The sequence below is a fragment of the Mya arenaria genome, chromosome 13 (assembly GCF_026914265.1).
Source record: "Mya arenaria isolate MELC-2E11 chromosome 13, ASM2691426v1".
Classification (NCBI taxonomy): domain Eukaryota; kingdom Metazoa; phylum Mollusca; class Bivalvia; order Myida; family Myidae; genus Mya; species Mya arenaria.
The window spans coordinates 59,020,312-59,038,067 of NC_069134.1; the positions used below are offsets into that span (position 1 = coordinate 59,020,312).

The 17,756-nt window shown below is 35.4% G+C and overlaps 1 protein-coding gene across 3 annotated transcripts in view; it reads right to left on the bottom strand.

The window, feature by feature from the left end:
- Positions 1–4,622: 4,622 nt before the first annotated feature.
- LOC128213181 (protein Hook homolog 3-like) overlaps positions 4,623–17,756 on the bottom strand; it is a 47,178-nt gene continuing 34,044 nt past the window's right edge. The window contains exons 18-22 of one of the 3 annotated variants that reach the window (XM_052918732.1): positions 16,989–17,099; positions 16,111–16,182; positions 13,428–13,558; positions 11,965–12,013; positions 4,623–8,713 (exon numbers count right to left, since the gene is read on the bottom strand). In XM_052918732.1, coding sequence (XP_052774692.1) covers positions 11,974–12,013; positions 13,428–13,558; positions 16,111–16,182; positions 16,989–17,099 — 354 coding nt within the window. In that variant the 3' untranslated portion in view covers positions 4,623–8,713; positions 11,965–11,973. Of the gene's footprint in view, positions 8,714–10,936; positions 11,069–11,964; positions 12,014–13,427; positions 13,559–16,110; positions 16,183–16,988; positions 17,100–17,756 lie in introns of those variants that run through there. The other 2 variants (XM_052918733.1, XM_052918734.1) reach the window with 2 other exon arrangements.

The window sequence follows — 17,756 nt, forward strand, 5'->3', positions numbered from 1 at the left end:
GTATACTACTCAAAATTTGCTAAGCACCAAAAAATGCCCACACCACTATGAAGTATGCATTTAATATATTTGCGATATGCTTATTGGATACGGTTTGGTGATGTATTGACATGATTACCAGTGTACACATAAGCGTCAATAACGGGTAAATCATTCGTGCATGGCATGGAAATGATATACCCCTCGGTTTTCACGTTTTTTAGGTGCATTGAAAACATGTACTCGAAATGTGTAGGGTATTTAATCGTCACTTCAACTTAAAAATCTGAAGTTGTAGGAGTTAATTATGGAAAACGGAAATGTTAGAAGACATTTGTCAAATGGAGAAATGTGGCGGGCAGTTCGGATGGTGGAACAAGGGGCTACCCATCGCCAGGTAGGGGAGGCCGTTGGTGTGCACCATACAGTTGTCACCAGGGCCTGGGCGAGGTTTCTTCAGTATGGTACACCACTTAGGAGACATGCTGGTGGCAGAGAAAGGGCAACAACTGCAGCCGAAGACCGTTTTGTGGTTATTCAGGCTCGCAGAAGTCGTTTCGCGACAGCGACACAGCTTCGCGCCGACCTCCAGAATGCATCAGGGGTCAGAGTTTCTACTCAAACCATTCGATCTAGGTTGCACGAACGTGGTCTTAGGTCACGAAGAGCGTGTATACGCATTCCGCTTTCTCGGAACCACTGCCAGACACGATATGATTGGGCCTTGGATCATGTTGGTTGGCGTCGAATGGATTGGCGACATGTACTCTTCACAGATGAGTCCAGGTATTGCCTTGATTACACCGATCGGCGTGCAAGGGTGTGACGGAGACCAGGCGAGAGATTCCATGCGGCAAACATTGCTGAACATGATCGCTATGGCGGCGGCTCCATTATGGTCTGGGGCGGGATCAGCTGGGATGGACGCACGGATCTCGTGGTCCTTAACCAAGGTACACTGACTGCCCAGCGGTATCGAGATGAGATCCTGGATACCCAGGTGAGATTGTATGCTGGTGCAGTGGGTGATCAGTTCATTTTAATGGACGATAATGCCTGCCCCCATACTGCCCATATTGTACAGAGGTATCTGTACATAGAGGGTATAACACGTATGGACTGGCCAGCACGATCCCCTGACCTCAATCCCATCGAAGACATGTGGAATGAGCTACAGGTTAGACTTTCAGCACGTCAGGTCAAACCAAGAAGTCTCCAGGAGCTTGGTGTTATGTTGGTCCAAGAATGGAACAATATTCCACAAAGAACCATCAGGAACCTTATAGGGAGCATGAGGAGGCGATGTGAAGCTGTTATTAACAGCAACGGGTCACATACCCGATATTAATCCTATACCAGCTTACAATATTCCTTTTTTAGCAAATTTACAAAATTTCACATTCAATCATTTTTTTTTTCAAGGGTCACCCTACTAAACTTCTAAAAAGTCACAGAGAACAAAAAAAATCCTTTAAAAACTGTCGACATCATTAAATAAATCATCTATCTAAAAGTATAAATACTTTTCAAAACTGTATTTCAAATGTAGTATAAGGTATGCATGTGTATAGTTTTGGTGCTTAGCAAACTTTGAGTAGTATATTAAGTTGCTGTGTAGAAAGTATGGCGATGCTTTGAAAATTTCTTTAATTGCTCCGATTAACCTAGTTTCATCGTTTCAGTGCCTATAAAAGCCACGATTATCGTAATAAAATCCCGCGTTTGTATCATCATTATCTTGTTCACAGTTTCATCTTTATATTACATTATAATCTAAATCGAGTTTTCGAGTATATCACGTTTGATATGTACACTATTGGAACCCTTTAAATATAATTGTATACAGGGTCACACCCTATTGTACCTCAGGCTGTTCCTTCAGCAATGCTCAGAATGATATCGTACATATTTCATGTAGAAACTCTTAGTTACCGCTCCTATTATTCTACATGTAACCGCCCCCACCCCCTTGGTCTGGGAAATAGTGCGGACTTTGACTTTCGATCCAGCCAAGCCCGGGTAAAATCTCCGCCCTACTGGTTAAATCCCCGCCAAACGCCCCGCAACCCAGAGACTTCTAGGGACCCGTGCATTCCCCGCGAGAAGACAAAATCACCGCATTCACCTGGCACTGCTGGGAGGGGGAGGGGCGTGGTTACAATTGACTGGTGCTCTACGTATTTGACTAAAAAATACACATCTCTTGAAACTCAAATTCAAACCTGCGATAGGCAGTACAAGCAAACCCCGAACTTCTGTTCACTCAAAGTGGTCTTGAGGGTCCTAGCGAGTTCGAGCAATCGGCCGGTTTCGATCGTAGTTATTTTCGTTAGGTAGGACAGATAGTATCTAAATCAATCGGAACACCTCGGTCATCTCCGCCATACGACTGGCCTATGATTTATGCTGATGCCATAGTTAAAGTAGTTCGTAAATATAATAATAATAATAAGAAGAAGAAGAAGAAGAAGAAGAAGAAGAAGAAGAAGAAGAAGAAGAAGAAGAAGAAGAAGAAGAAGTTGTTTCTCACGAAAACGACCGAGGTGATCCGAGTGTTCCTTAATGTGGCATTGTCCAACAGGTTTATAGCCTCTGACTTGAGGGTTGTAGCCTCCTAAATTGAACAATCCTGCTCACATTGAATATCTCATAATCAGCATTGTTTTCACCCATTACGATATCCCATTTCAGAAAGCGTTAATAAATCATTGTTCAATAAAGGTGAAATCTAATATCAGTATATCGATCTGACCCCTTTCATGTTTGAAATCTACAAACAAAGCCACGGACTATATAGCTGGGTTAACTATGCTTGCGATCGATCTCGTCGAAATAAAACAAAAATATCTTTGTTTCGTATTGACGAAATATAATATCTAGATAATTTATAGCTTTCGATTGTTGTATACATGTGCCACAGCAAGCTCATGGTCCGGTTAGCGCAGTGGTTAGTGAACTCGCTTCTCACCACAGCGACCCGTGTTCGATTCCCAGCCTGGATGCACGTGAGTTTGGTTAGTGGTCATCAAGCCGGACAAGCGGGTTTTCTCCGGGTACTCCGGTTTCCCCCACGACACAAGACCACACTCTCGCGTAAAATCGTGCCAACGGGAGTGACATAGTATAACTTATCATAACTTTATTAAATGCTTAAAAAAAAATAGCTCATAGTCAAAACGTAGCCATAAAAATGCGCATTGTGGCAACCAGTCTCTCTAGCAGTGACTTGTTGAAAAGAAGCTTTTATGCTTAAACTAGTAAAATATAGTAAGATTATTTGCGACAAAAAGTATGAAAATAAGACATTTTGTACATCAGAATAAGATCATTTTACAACAGTTTTCTATCTTAACAAACATTTTTTTGTTATTGTTTAAACCTATTTCATCATACCAGTGATGAAACTCAGCCCTGAACGACAGTTACAGGTTATTGGGACGTTTTAAGCCATCAAGCCCTCTCAGGTGGGCTATGTTTTGAACAATTGACTAGTATGTGCCGCGTCGAAATCACAAGGTAATCGGTGAACAAAATGACGAATCAAGATAAAAACTGAGCCATACATCAGCATTTTTCACAAAAAGGTAGGAATAATAGTACTAGGTTTTATCAACAAGAAGCAAAAAAATAGGAGGCCTTTTCAAAAAGTAGGAAAGCTTGAGAGAGACTTAAGGAACTTATTTTTACGTTTGGCCTTCATCTTTTACCATTCAAGCGTCTGAGAAGATAAAATAACAAAAATAAAAAAGACGGCTATTTATACGGACTTGTTCAAAAGACAGTTTCTTCTGCAAGGAAAAAAAGAGCGCCTTACACGGATGCCGTCACTCGCTCGCGTTTTTCTCCAGCGGTCAAGGGGCACAACTCAACTCATATTTTAGCCAAGGGTGTGCTCCGCTACACATATTTACATGGACGTTGTTAGCATTGAACAAGTGATAAGAGCGGTGGCAAGTAATTGAAGCTAAAATTTAGTTCGACGCCAAAGCCATAACAACCCGAAAAACTGGTCATCAAAACAAAGTTTAGTCTAAAATAAGAGACGTTAAAAACGGGATTCTTCTGGAGGTCTTGCCATATAAAAATCGTAAAAAAATCCGTCCACGTACACGTGAAAATCGTCTATTATTGGACTAAACACAGTCATGCATAAATAATCGAATAACCCACTCTATCAAGTTTATTATCTCGTATACCATTTCACGAACTAGAAACTGAGAACATAGACTCAATACAGAGGGTCTGGATTGGAGTCTGTATAAAGCCCTTTTTCCGGGGTATTTTAGTGCAAAAAAAGCAAAACACAGCAAGTCAACATGATTTTGCCGACAAACGGCTGATAATTGTCAATTCTCAATTGCCTGGGGTCTGTTTGAGTGCGAGGGGTTCATGCCAAAGCGGGATAAAGGGGCTTAGACCCTTTTTGAAATTGATTCAAATGTCATTTATATTCATTTCACGGCACGGCCTACTGTTTTGATGCAAACGTACATCAAAAAACAACTTTTTCAACTGTACAACAGTCCGAAGTAAAAAGCTGTCAATCCTGATGTCGTTCACTTGAGAGAAAGCATTGCTATAGATAAACATGTTCTCACAATTTTGCAATTTCCTCATTGAAACACATTTCAAACAAAGACTGCTGAATTTTTAAATAATTTATTTCATACAATCTCATAAAGTATCTGGTAGTAATAAGGTACATATTTAATATTCAGAAATTCTGTCTCAGTCTTTTTTTTAATATCAACATCATCAATATTTGGCAAATTTCATGTCTGAGTACAGAAATAATGGATTTAAGGTTTTTGATGTACAATTAAGCCTGCCATTTCATTTAGCCATTGGCTTTAATGCTTAATTCGGATGCTAGGTGAACCCATATAATTGTGGTATTATTTGAAAGAGCCTTGCTTGCTATTTCTTATTATTGTCAATTTTATGAGCAAAAATTGAGTAAAGATAATTTTAATAAGTTTGTATTTTTGTTTCTTATCTTAACTGAAATCGGGACATCTAGTGACCTATTTTTCAGCCTAACGGCAAATAAAGCCTATTTGTAATATTTTTTCGATATAAATATTAAAATTTCTTTCTCAACACATTTCACATTTATGCCAGAATAGCATGGGATCTCACCAGACAAATTCTCATTATTGTACATCAGAAACCTTTAGATGAAGAATTGTTTCAGAAAATAATTGCATTTCTGGCAAATAATTGTGTATCTTGATAACAACACAGCTTTAAGTCAAAGAAATGCTGTTTGGATTAGGATTACTCAGGCATAAACGAATATATTTTACAGTTTTTCTTACAATGCCCATTTGACAAACAATTTACAAAAAAAAAACGCAGCTCACATTTAAAACATGTTTGATGAAGTTTTTCTAGAAAGAGTTTTTAATGTCATAACAGTTGACCTAGTGACCTAATTTCTGACTAATATTACAATGAAGCTGTTTGGAGTTTAAGATTTTGTTTTATAATTATAAAATTTACAAAAGATAAACACAGCTCACATTTTAAACATGTTTGATGAAGATTTTCTAAAAAGGTGTTTAATTTCAGAACAGTTGACCTAGTGACCTGCTTTCTGACCAATATGACAATGAAGCTGTTTGTAGAATATGATCTGATTTAAAATGGAATTGGAGAAACAATTTTAACTTAAATGAATGACAAGCGCTTTCAATATAATGAAGCTATTTATATATATGTATATCAATAATGAATAAAAATTATAAATTGTAGAAAGTGGTGTCTTAAGAATGGTTGCTATGGGCACATGTTACAATTTTTTTATGGAAATATACAATATAATCATAGGAACCTCAACAAGCATAAATTGGTCTAATAGTGAATGTTTGAATTATCAGTTAATGGTCTCCTATCACACATGTTTTACACACAAAAGATATATCAATGACCTTCAAAATAACCCTGACTTTTAAAATGCCCCTGACCTTTAAAATGCCCCTGACCTTTAAAACACATGACAGCATGGGTGAGGCCATATTTCTTTCAGTAACAGGAAAAAAGCGTATGACAACTCTTGACTATTAGACCTATTTCTGCAAGTCTTGGCCGGCTCGAATAATCATTTTCAGTATTTAACAAATAATCATCTCTCTCACTTTAGAACAAGCATGTAAATAAACAACATATACATGTATATAAATATTTCTACTTCATATAACAAAACAAAAGATATTCACACAAATAAAAGTCCAGATAAAACAATAGTAACTTTGCAAAAATATAGGTACATGTATATACATATTACATTTTGATTGCAAGGACTATAAATCACTGACTTGTACATAAATTTGTATAATAAACAATTCCCTAAAAAAACTCAGAGAACCTGCTACCCATTTACCTCTATAATTACATGAGTGAAAGCAAGGAGCCTCTATCTGCTTCCTTATTTAATGTCACTTTGAACCTTTATGATTTCACCTCTCAATATTGACAAGAGTACCATAAATGAATGCTTACGCTCGCCTAATGTTGTTTGAATAAAAGGCCAAAGGGAGAAAACTCAACAATTGCTGAAGGTAGAGTTATGGGCCTTCCTATAACAGAGAGTAATTGATTGTTTCTGTGGAAAAATGGTTTTTCTTTCTATCAAAAGCCTGGCAAATTATAAACCACAAAAGAGCATCTAATTGTATGTACCGGTAACTGTAACATTCATGACATTGTCGAAATTGTGTCTTAGCCCTGCGAGCTCGGACATTTGATTTGGACATTGGAGTGGGCTAAAATCTCAAAAAAAGTGAAAAATATCAATTTTATATTTCTACTGTTTGCAACAGTGAAATATTATTTCTATTTACTGATGAACCTCTACAAGACACCGAAAAGCTTACAAGCGTATATTGTCAGAGTGCACACTTAATTTTATCTGAATATCTTGAATGGTTTATTAGTTATTGTGAAAATGAAAATTTTCGCAGGATAACGCTGATTGACACCAAGGCTATCACAGTATCTCGATTATTTTCATTTGAAAATAACAACAACAACCGTCAAGCTAAATCTGATGGCAGAAGAATGCTAACAAAGTAATTGCTGCATAGTAAACATGTACAACCAATACAAGAATATACAAAAAATAAACAAAAACAAAACTCATCTTGTTTAAAGAAATGACCAAAGTGCTCAATTATAAAATATTAACATACTTTCATTTCCACTTAATGAGGAGATTCGATGTTTCAATCTTACATTCAGTTCATTAATGCAAGAATTGGCAGTGATTGTCGCAAAAAAAATGCTTTTTTTTACATATTAACCTGTGTTTTACTAGTGTTAATGGATTTGTAATTGGTGATTAGTACTAACAAACATAGTATACATTGACCAATTGATTAATGTAGAATATAATTGTGCGCTGACATCTGATTTGGACATGCAAGTGGGCTAAAATTTCCAAACAGTGAAAAATATCCAACTGTTATTTCTCTGTATAAAACAGTGAAATATATCTTTGTTATTTTATGGATAAATCTCTGTGTACCACAAGAAAGCATACAGTAAAATAAAATACAAATTTCTGTGCACATAAATGTAAACAAATTGTTTTTCTTCGAAATTCAACCAAGTGTTTCAAATTTTGCATGCCTGATGCATTATAGGGTGATTCATCAGTGGGTTACTTTTTGAGACAAAACAAAAACATCCAGACATTACTTAAAACTATGTTACTAATCTAGCAATCACATGCCATGACATGCATCTCATAATTATCGTTTTTCTACCAATTATTGTTTACTCCATGTGAATTTTGTTTCATAAATAATAAATTGTACAATTTTGTTTTAAACACTGTGATCAAAATTAACACAAGCCCGTAAGCCATGCAGTGGTATAACGCTTTCCAGACTTGCTAAAATTCTGGATTTTATATGTAAGGGCTTGGTAACAATTTGCTGCCAAGTACAAGTGTAAGAATACAATCGGGCTATCTCATTTAAAAGCCCGCACTAAGCTTTTAATTAAGCACCACAAGGTACAAATTTAATATTATTTTTTCACACGGCTGTCTAACTGATTTTGAAACAAAACATTTGGAGGCAATGTCACATGCAAGGAGTAATAATATTATAAAAAAAATGCACATGCTTTTATTTCAGTAGAAGACCCATAAGTTTTCCTTGACTATTAAAGTCTGATAAAAAAATGAATGAATTATAGAAAAGTATTGTCAACATATGATATCCATCTATTAATGTATTAAATGAGTATATGTTAATAAAGATGAATGAGTATTTTACTAATAGGTCCCTCAACTTGTAATTATCCATAATTCTTTGGTGCCAATTTATGTATTAAATGACTGTAGATTGATTTAGCTTGTTCGTTAAAAAAGAGCTTTTCCTTTTTGTGGTTTCCAATTATTGCCCTTTCTTAATTAATTTTGTATAATTATATATGCTATGACTATATGCTCGTCCCTTTGGGGAGAATAAAAATCACAAATATGAAGCACTCGTGAGATTGCTATCATCTACAGTAGTCAACGTATGTGCGGATGAATTTTCTGTCTTCATCGCCAGGCTGTCAAGCGTCAAGTACTGCGTAAAACTGGCTGTCGTCTTTTTGGATGTAACGATGTTAGAGTGAAATCATGCGTAGTAGATTCATCAATCAGTTAGTATGAGGTGATGTGGAATAATCACAGCTTTGCACATTGCACGGTAACTGTTGTTAGTAATCCAAAAAGTCACTGAAACAAAGTAAAACAAGCATGCAATTTTTGATTTCCGACATCATATTTCGTAGTTGTATGTATCCATCTCAATTCTGTATCTCTCGAGAGAAACAAGTACTGGGGCTGAATTCAATAAACACCTTAGATATTCAGTTAAATTTTAAAATTAGATCCAAGTGTTTTGATTGGACACTAAAAAGTTAGAAGCAATCTGTATTACAATCAGGCATAATCTTTCGGCAAAATAAGTAATAAATAATATTTTGAAACATTCAAGAAATCAGTTTTCTGAGGCTAAGTCTGAAACTTAGACTCAAGATATTAGTGACTACAGACGCTGGTCTCACTTTCCTGAGGCCGAGAGAATGTACCCCTGGTGTAACTTAAACCCTGTTACCCATTTTCTACATTATTTATACAGTCATTGCGACCAACTTATCAATGCACATAATATTTTTGAGAAGCTATTGAATCAATTTAAAAAGGTAATGTATTTAAGTTGTTAGTTTAGGCTATGTTTAATTTTGCTATTTAAATCTTTCATTCTAATTTATTCCATTCATTCAAATTTGATTATACTTCTTGATCATGCATTTGGTCATATGCTTGTTGATAAGACGGCAAAATTAAATCTGTATGAATAAACACACACTGTGTTAAGCAAATAATATTTTTTGCAAAAACAATTATACATTTTTGTATAAGTGAAAGCTCTATAGCGTAGGATATTGTGTAAAAGAGGGAGAGAGTGATGTAGAGGTTTAGGTAACTGCCTGACACTTTAAGACGCTGTGGGATAGATCCCCACCAGGGATACTTTCTCATGTCCTTTCAAAGTGGACACCAGCACTGGTTACTGCCCAGGAAATGGACTCGAGTGTGATTCTATTATCTGTCAACTTTCATCTCAATTAAACTATTTTTTTTATTAGTATAAACTATAATTGTAAAAAAACTTGGGTAAGTTTTCCTTAGGATATCTTAATCTTGGTTAGAATTAATTATCAGATAAATATTGATCAATCAATAAACAGCTTGGCTAATTTTAACCATACCAAAGAGTTAAGCAATTTCATACCATTGGCTGCTGCTATATATCTAGCACCAAAAAGAACAAGAAATATATCAAGATATCCCAAGGTGTGCGTTTAGTTGAACAAAACTTTTTCTCATACTCCAGTGCATTCAACCAAAAGTGAATTGATTCTTAGGTTATATATATTACACAAATAAGAACAGCAATTAAGTGATTATTTCATTCCACAAAACTCATTCTCTGTGTCCATCAAGCGATCATTGGACAAGTTCAAAGAAGACAGGCTTTCACCATCGGTACTTTCTAGTTCTGTGTATTTTCTTTTACGCCGTTTTGTGACTCGATCAGTAAGAATTCTCTTAACGAAAGGCGAGTGCATATGCTCAGGTATATTTGAATCATAAATTGGCTTCAAAGGAGTTAGCTTGTCCTGATCATCATGAGCTATGGAATTAACATTCAATTCAGAAATCACAGACGACATATCAAGACGCTTTTGAACTTTTATTCTAACGCTACTGTTGACTTGTTTAAACTCCGGTGTTTCGGGCACAAAATATGGACTCAGATTGCTTATGTTGCTCTTAGAGTAAGATATATCTTTCTTTTTATCAGTATCAAAGAATAAGGAATAACCTTCTTCAATAAAACCATCAACATCATTACTCTCAAATTCTTGTGGCTTAGTAGTATTGAAACTATTTTCAAAGCCATGATTTTCTACATATTTAGTACCATCACAATTACTTTGATTTTCTATTTCTTTACATTCACTCTCTCTACCAACTTCATTATCAGACTGTGTCTCTCTTTTCGTGCCAACAACATCATCAAGTTCATCAAGAAAAGTTTCAATCTCATCAACTTTTGCAACATTTTCAACATCAGACACAACATGTTCTTCATCAACATTTGTACACTGTTCAGCAGTTTTGGGAGAGTTCCCGCAATCCTGTCCACTTTCAGACAGCAAAAGTGAATCAGTTTCTTCGGGATGCTTCCCTAACAACCCAGCAAGCAGGTGGTTGTGTACCATAGCAACGCTTACTTCCTCCCTAGCAACCAGAGGGTCAAAGTCAACTTGCTGTTGAATTTCAGACCTCATCTTGTTCAGAAGTCCATTGAACAATGAAGCAAAGCACCCGTCACCAGATAAGCAATTCTGATTGGCTGATTGACTGGAAGGTGTGTCAAGAAGGTCACAAGGGTTGCCATGGTGACTGGGGTCAAGGTCACTGGCAGAAATATGAAGGTAAAGGTCACACAGGCACACACATCATGCATTGGCTTTACAGCAGGAAATGATGAAGAAATTCTTTCACTTTCTTTTTTGACTGAAACAAACGGTGAACATACCATTTTTAAGGTTTTTATAACAAATTTTCTTGACCCATGCTTCGGAATTTTACTAATTCTAATTTATTTCATCGTTTTAACATCAATACTATCATATTTCCCTCTGTAAAGCCATTCATACAAAGACAAACATGCAGCGGATGATATATGGAAAAGCTGTAAGCACTGCAAGGCATTCAGATAACCTGTATCTCTTCAAAAAAAACATTGTTTTAATGTTCATTTACGTCTTTAAGCAATTCGATTTTTTTGGCAAATTTGACTAACTAGGTGTAAACATAAAAGAAGTTTTTCCTTGGAGTTTTAGCATGATACATGAAAAGATACAGACCATTTCCTAAACCACGTAATACCATTAAAGAATTACATAAAATGATCAACGCCAAAAGTAATACAAAAATACCACATCATTTACGATAGACCATCACCACCAATCTTATTTATTTTTTACTTATTATACACAATGTGAAATTCCAAACTTTTCGAAGCCCTGATACACATGTTTGATACCATTAACAGTATCACAGCTACATCTAAAGACATGACCTGGCACCATATTAAATAACTAAGATCTAACTTAAGTTTAAGAGTAGAATCGGAGTGTTATGATTGGACAGTAAAAATAACTGACCAAAAGACTGAATGGAATCACTGAGGCATGTCTGAGGATAATAATAAGAATAATATTGAATTCTGACCCAGATAACAGGTTTTCTACAAAGAGTGTAGTTGAGTGTTGGGAGTTTTCTTGGTAGAATCTAACCTCAGGTTGAAGAACTGAGCAATAGAAGGTTATCAGAAGTGAAGGTAATTTAAACCAAAGTCCCGATTGAGAGATTTTAGAAGTGTAAAATACGGGTCCCAAAAAAATTACCTAATTGTTTTATACAATCACTGGCCCATCATAGTCTAGGATCTTTGGACTAAAAGTAAATAGCCTAGCTAGTTAAAGGAGTACTATGAACATTATTAATAAAAAATATATATATTATATAAAATGTTCATGCAATAAAGAAAGCATTCAATTTTATAAACTTAACTAATTCATAACTTCAAATGCTTCTAACTAATAATTTTAAAGTAAGATGTACAATACATGTTTATCACAGCCATTTATATAACAACATCACTTAGGCCCGAAAGAAAAACATTTGGATCGGTTACCCAACCCTATCTACAAAATAGACGTCGAATCTACTATTTTTATAGTCAATTGGTAAAAAAAAAGGTTATTTTTTTTAAAGGTTTTGTTTTTATATGTAGTTTAAAACCTTTAAAGCTTTATACAGAGAATTATTTCAACACCATTCTCCAATGATGACAGCCTCATTTTTACATTAAGCCTAATAATAAAAATATTACTAAAAAAATTAAAAAAGTCTACCAACCCTACCTACTTTTGAAAGGATGTAACCCTTTTTTTTTGGCCTTAAGCGTTTTTCCCCTTTTTGTGAATTGGGCTAAGGCCCTTTGCATTGTGAAAATTGGGACACTTACTTGTCAAAAAGCCAGATTTTTAAAACAATGAACTATTGAAATATTGCTAAATATAAATGTAGGCCTGTACCATTTCTTACTTTGACATCTATGCTAGAATACTTCGACAGATTGATGGAGGAAAATGATGTCAATTATGATAATTTATGGATTTGGAGACGGCAATATATATGGAATTGTAAATGGGGCCCCTTTTAAGATAAAGAAATGAAACCCTGACTTAAGTGACAAACAAAAAACCCTGTATTTCATTTTTGTCACATGAAATATTTCTAAATAAAGTCGGCACAAAAACTGCATTTTTTTTTCAAAAGCAACTAATAAGAGTTATATATAACCTTTCCTCATTCCCAACAGAAACATATTTTTCTGCTAACCTAGCAACCTGCAACACCAGTAGCAATGTCTAAAAAAACTTCCAAATAAGCTCAATGCCTGAAATGTTTTGGAAGGAAATCTTGCGTTTCCTCTACTTTCAGAATTTTAGCGTATGCCTTCGATACAAATAATAAATTATTTTCACTGATAAAATAAATGGAAAATATCTGTTTGTTTTAAAAACCAGTATTGCTAAGGTATTTATAGCATGCTTTTTTAAGAACAAAATACCTTTTTCTTCTTGTTTGCAATTTGAAGAATTTGATGATCAAAACTTGATGGAATCAAAATCCCAATATACACAAAAATCTCAAAATGATATATTTCAACATTGCTTTATTTGTACTGGCTGGCATACACTAAAATCTGGACTATTTTATCAGTAATGGTGGGTTCAGCATGAACCAATGAACCAATTACATAATTTCTATTTTTAGATTTCACCAAAAATCGACCAATCACCTTGCTGGGTGGGAGTTTGGAATTCTCTGCTGGTTGCCACGGAGATGGACTTGCCGTTGTCTGTTGAGGAAGGCCTGGCCTGTAGAGCTCTCCAGTCGATCAACGGCAGCTTGCCGGTGTAACTGAATTCCCTAGAAAATTTAATATAAAAACCCATTGAAAATAAAAAAGGAAAAAAAAAAGACTGATTACTGAGCTGATTGCCATTATCTGGCATATTACCAGTGAATTTGAGTGACCTTGAGTAAAACAACAATGGAGACTGATTAATGAGCCAATTGCAGATGTTTGTTGAGGAAGGCCTTGCCAGTGAAGCTCTCCATGGCAGCTTGCCAGTGTACAGTGGGAGAAAAGGGTACTCATTGAATACTATTATGAGCAACACTATGATTTTTAGTTAAGACTTTTTTCCAGAACCAATGAAAAATCAGTTTCATTTTGTATACTGGTATGTTTTTTAGACAAAGACAACTTGCCCAAGTTATGACAACACAAGATCATTCTGATTACCTCCCTTTATGGCTTACTGTCAAACATGGTTATCAACTTTTCAATGATAATCAGACATAAGTTGTTTTCCTTGATTATAATCTTATTTATTTATATTACTTGATCAAATATATTTGAAAGTAAGGTGAAGTAGACATGGATCAAGCTTAACAAATAGGGAGAGGTTTCACTCCTGTTTTGTTGATTGTTCCAAGACAGTAGCCCCAACATTAATTAATAAAATATTTTGTTGTATGGATCAGACTGTGATGTTTGCACACTGTGTGTCTCTTGTTTGTGTCTGTTAGGCACTAACATTGTGCCCCTTAAACAAAGTCTCCCTAAAATAATTGTCTGCTGGGCTTGTCCCTGTAGTTTCCATTGAATTATCAAAATATGGAAAAAAATCTATCAAAATATGTTTTCTTCTAGAGGTAACTTCCCCCTCAGCTTAAAAATGAGAACATTAATTCAACTTTTCTGGCAAAGTCTCACTCTAGCTTGATCTCTGTTCGAGAGTCAGTTTGATCGTACAAGAACTGGCTTATCACAATAAATCTGCAACAAGAGGCACATCAGTGCCTGTGCTCCACTGGCCAAAAGGTTCAAGCAAAGACCACCTTACGAACATTTTCGTCAAGTTTCATAGAAATACAATCATCAATTTTTGAGGAGAAGTTATTTAAATTTTTGTTTTACTTTAATAGCTCTGGCTGCCATGTTGTGCAGTGGACCGAAATGATTTGGGCAATTTGAGTAAAGGAGCACCAAACAAACATTTCTGTCAAGTTTTATCGAAAAAAGGTCATCGGTTTCGACGACAAGTCGTATAAAGTTTTTTTTATTTTTTAGCTCTGGCAGCCATGGTGTGCAGTGGACTGGAACCATTTAACAAATTTTGGTTAATGACCATCCAAGGAACATTTCTGTTAAGTTTCATCAAAATCTGATCATCGGTTTCTGAGAAGATGTTCTTTAAAGGTTTTTCTATTTTTTTGCCCTGGCAGCCATGTTGTGCAGCGGACCGGAACCATTTGAGCAATTTTGGTTAAAGACCACCCAAGGAACAATTCTGTCAAGTTTCATCAAAATCTGCCTATCCGTTTCAGAGGAGATGTCGTTTAAAGATTTTGCTATTTTTAGCTGTGGCGGCCATATTGTGCAATGGACAAGAACCATTTGAGCAATTTTAATAAAGGACCACCCAAGGAACATTACTGTCAAGTTTCATCAAAATCTGCCGAACCGTTTCAGAGGAGATGTCGTTTAAAGATTTTGCTATTTTTAGCTCTGGCGGCCATATTGTGCAATGGACCGGAACCATTTGAGCAATTTTGGTAAAGGACCATCCAAGGAACATTTCTGTTAAGTTTCATCAAAATCTGATCATCGGTTTCTGAGAAGATGTTCTTTAAAGGTTTTTCTATTTTTTGCCCTGGCAGCCATGTTGTGCAGCGGACCGGAACCATTTGAGCAATTTTGGTTAAGGACCACCCAAGGAACAATTCTGTCAAGTTTCATCAAAATCTGCCTATCCGTTTCAGAGGAGATGTCGTTTAAAGATTTTGCTATTTTTAGCTGTGGCGGCCATATTGTGCAATGGACCAGAACCATTTGAGCAATTTTAATAAAGGACCACCCAAGGAACATTACTGTCAAGTTTCATCAAAATCTGCCAAACCGTTTCAGAGGAGATGTCGTTTAAAGATTTTGCTATTTTTAGCTCTGGCGGCCATATTGTGCAATGGACCGGAACCATTTGAGCAATTTTGGTAAAGGACCACCAAAGGAACATTCCTGTGAAGTTTTGTCAAAATCCGCTTATCAGTTTCAGAGGAGATGTCGTTTAAAGTAAAAGTTTACGCACGCACGCACGCACGCACTCACGACGCACAATCTGTGACGACATAAGCTCCATGGCCTTCGGCCAGTGGAGCTAAAAATGATTCTTAAATTTCAAATACGAAACTTTTGGATAGATATTACATATCCCCAAGAATATGATTTATATTATTACCATGCATACTATCTAAGTATTAATGGAATACGAATTAAATGGTTCAGTTTCCTTTTTCCCCAGTGAACAAGATACAGTACCAATTGTTTACATATTTTTTGCGTGCATCCTATCCATGCCTCTTATACACAGTATAATATGGTATCAAGAGTTTTACCTGATCTTTCTCTTACTTACCAGATTATACCAGGCGGACACCATCATCTTCTCTTCCTGCTCAAACGTTGTCTTGGTTTTCTCCTGGTCTTTCTGTAACACACAACAGGTATTGCCACACATGGAGAAAACGTAATATAACGTTAAAAACACCAGCATTGCATTGCAATTTGTTATTAAGATCGTTTGGCAGAGGTTTTCAACTTAATAGGGTTTTAGCCAGGTTTATAAAAAGGGCAGGGTGCTGCAGAAAAGGGACAAAGTTCTAAGGTTTAAAAGGGAACATATGGGGCTTTGAAGAACTTAATTTTTTTATAAATTTGCTTAGTATAAGCAGCTTTAGGTTTCAACTGCCATGCATATCAACTTTGAATGTTATTATAATCAGCTTCAAAAACAAAACAAAAGAAATATTTGATTATATTAAACATGTAATTATATTGTGGCAAAAGTGAGTACAAGCTGTCAGAGAAGAGGGATGCTGCCAGAAAAGGGCAGGGTGCAGCAAACTCTGCTTAATCTTTAGCTCAAACCATACCAGTTAATATTGGATGGTGCAATCATGTCCTATTATCTATTTGCGAAGTATATTTCTATTTTTGGTTGACTGACTGCTTTACTTCTAGTGACTGGTCATAATTCAAAGTCAAAATTAAGCATACTAATAGTCATTAAACCCTTGGTTAAATAAATCTGACAGTTCTTGATTATAAATACATGTTCAGTTGGTTAATGGGACTTCACTGGATTTCATCAGATAAAATTCTATTCAACATTTTCTTTTGAAATGACTTAAAAGCAAACTGAAACAATGTCATCAAAGACCAAATATTACGCACAATTTTTAATAGGTATAGCTCAGAAGTAAATATCAGGATTAAATGATTAAACATTCTGACCTTGAGTTGTTCTATTAGTTTATCCTTCTCCTGCATCTGTTGCTTCAGTGATTGAACCTCGGGGTAATAGTTCCCCGTGCTCTTTAATTTCTGCTCCTGACTAGATATCACCTGTAATAGAGGGAATATTGGTCAAACCATTGTCTGTTTCAGTGGTAAAATCATTGACTGTTTCAGTGGTAAAATCGTTGACTGTTTCAGTGGTAAAATCACTGACTGTTTCAGCTGTAAAATCATTGACTGTTTCAACTGTAAAATCATTGGTTGTTTCAACTCTAAAATCATTGACTGTTTCAGCTAAAAACTCATTGACTGTTTCAACTGTTAAACCATTGACTGTTTCAACGGTAAAACCATTAGCTATTTCAGCGGTAAAATCATTGAATAGCAGTAGTAATATCATTGACTTTTTAGCAGTAAAATCATGAACTGTTTAAGCAGGAAAATCATCATTGTTCCATCAGTACAACCATTGACAGTTTCAGCAGCTAAGTCATTGACTTCTTCAGCAGAAATTGACTGTTTCTGTGGTACAAACATTCACAGATTTTATCTTTAGTAAATCAACTTTGACCTGTTAAACAATGACTTTGAAGCCATTTTCAAAATGCATAAACCAGTATTGCTGTCAAATGACTTTCAATTAAAAAAATTTTTTTTTTTAAAAATCCACAAGGCATTAAAATGCCCTTAATTTTACAAATTACAAAGTATGATATGATTTTTGTGTTAGGTAAAATACACATGTTTTTGATGAGTATACATTTA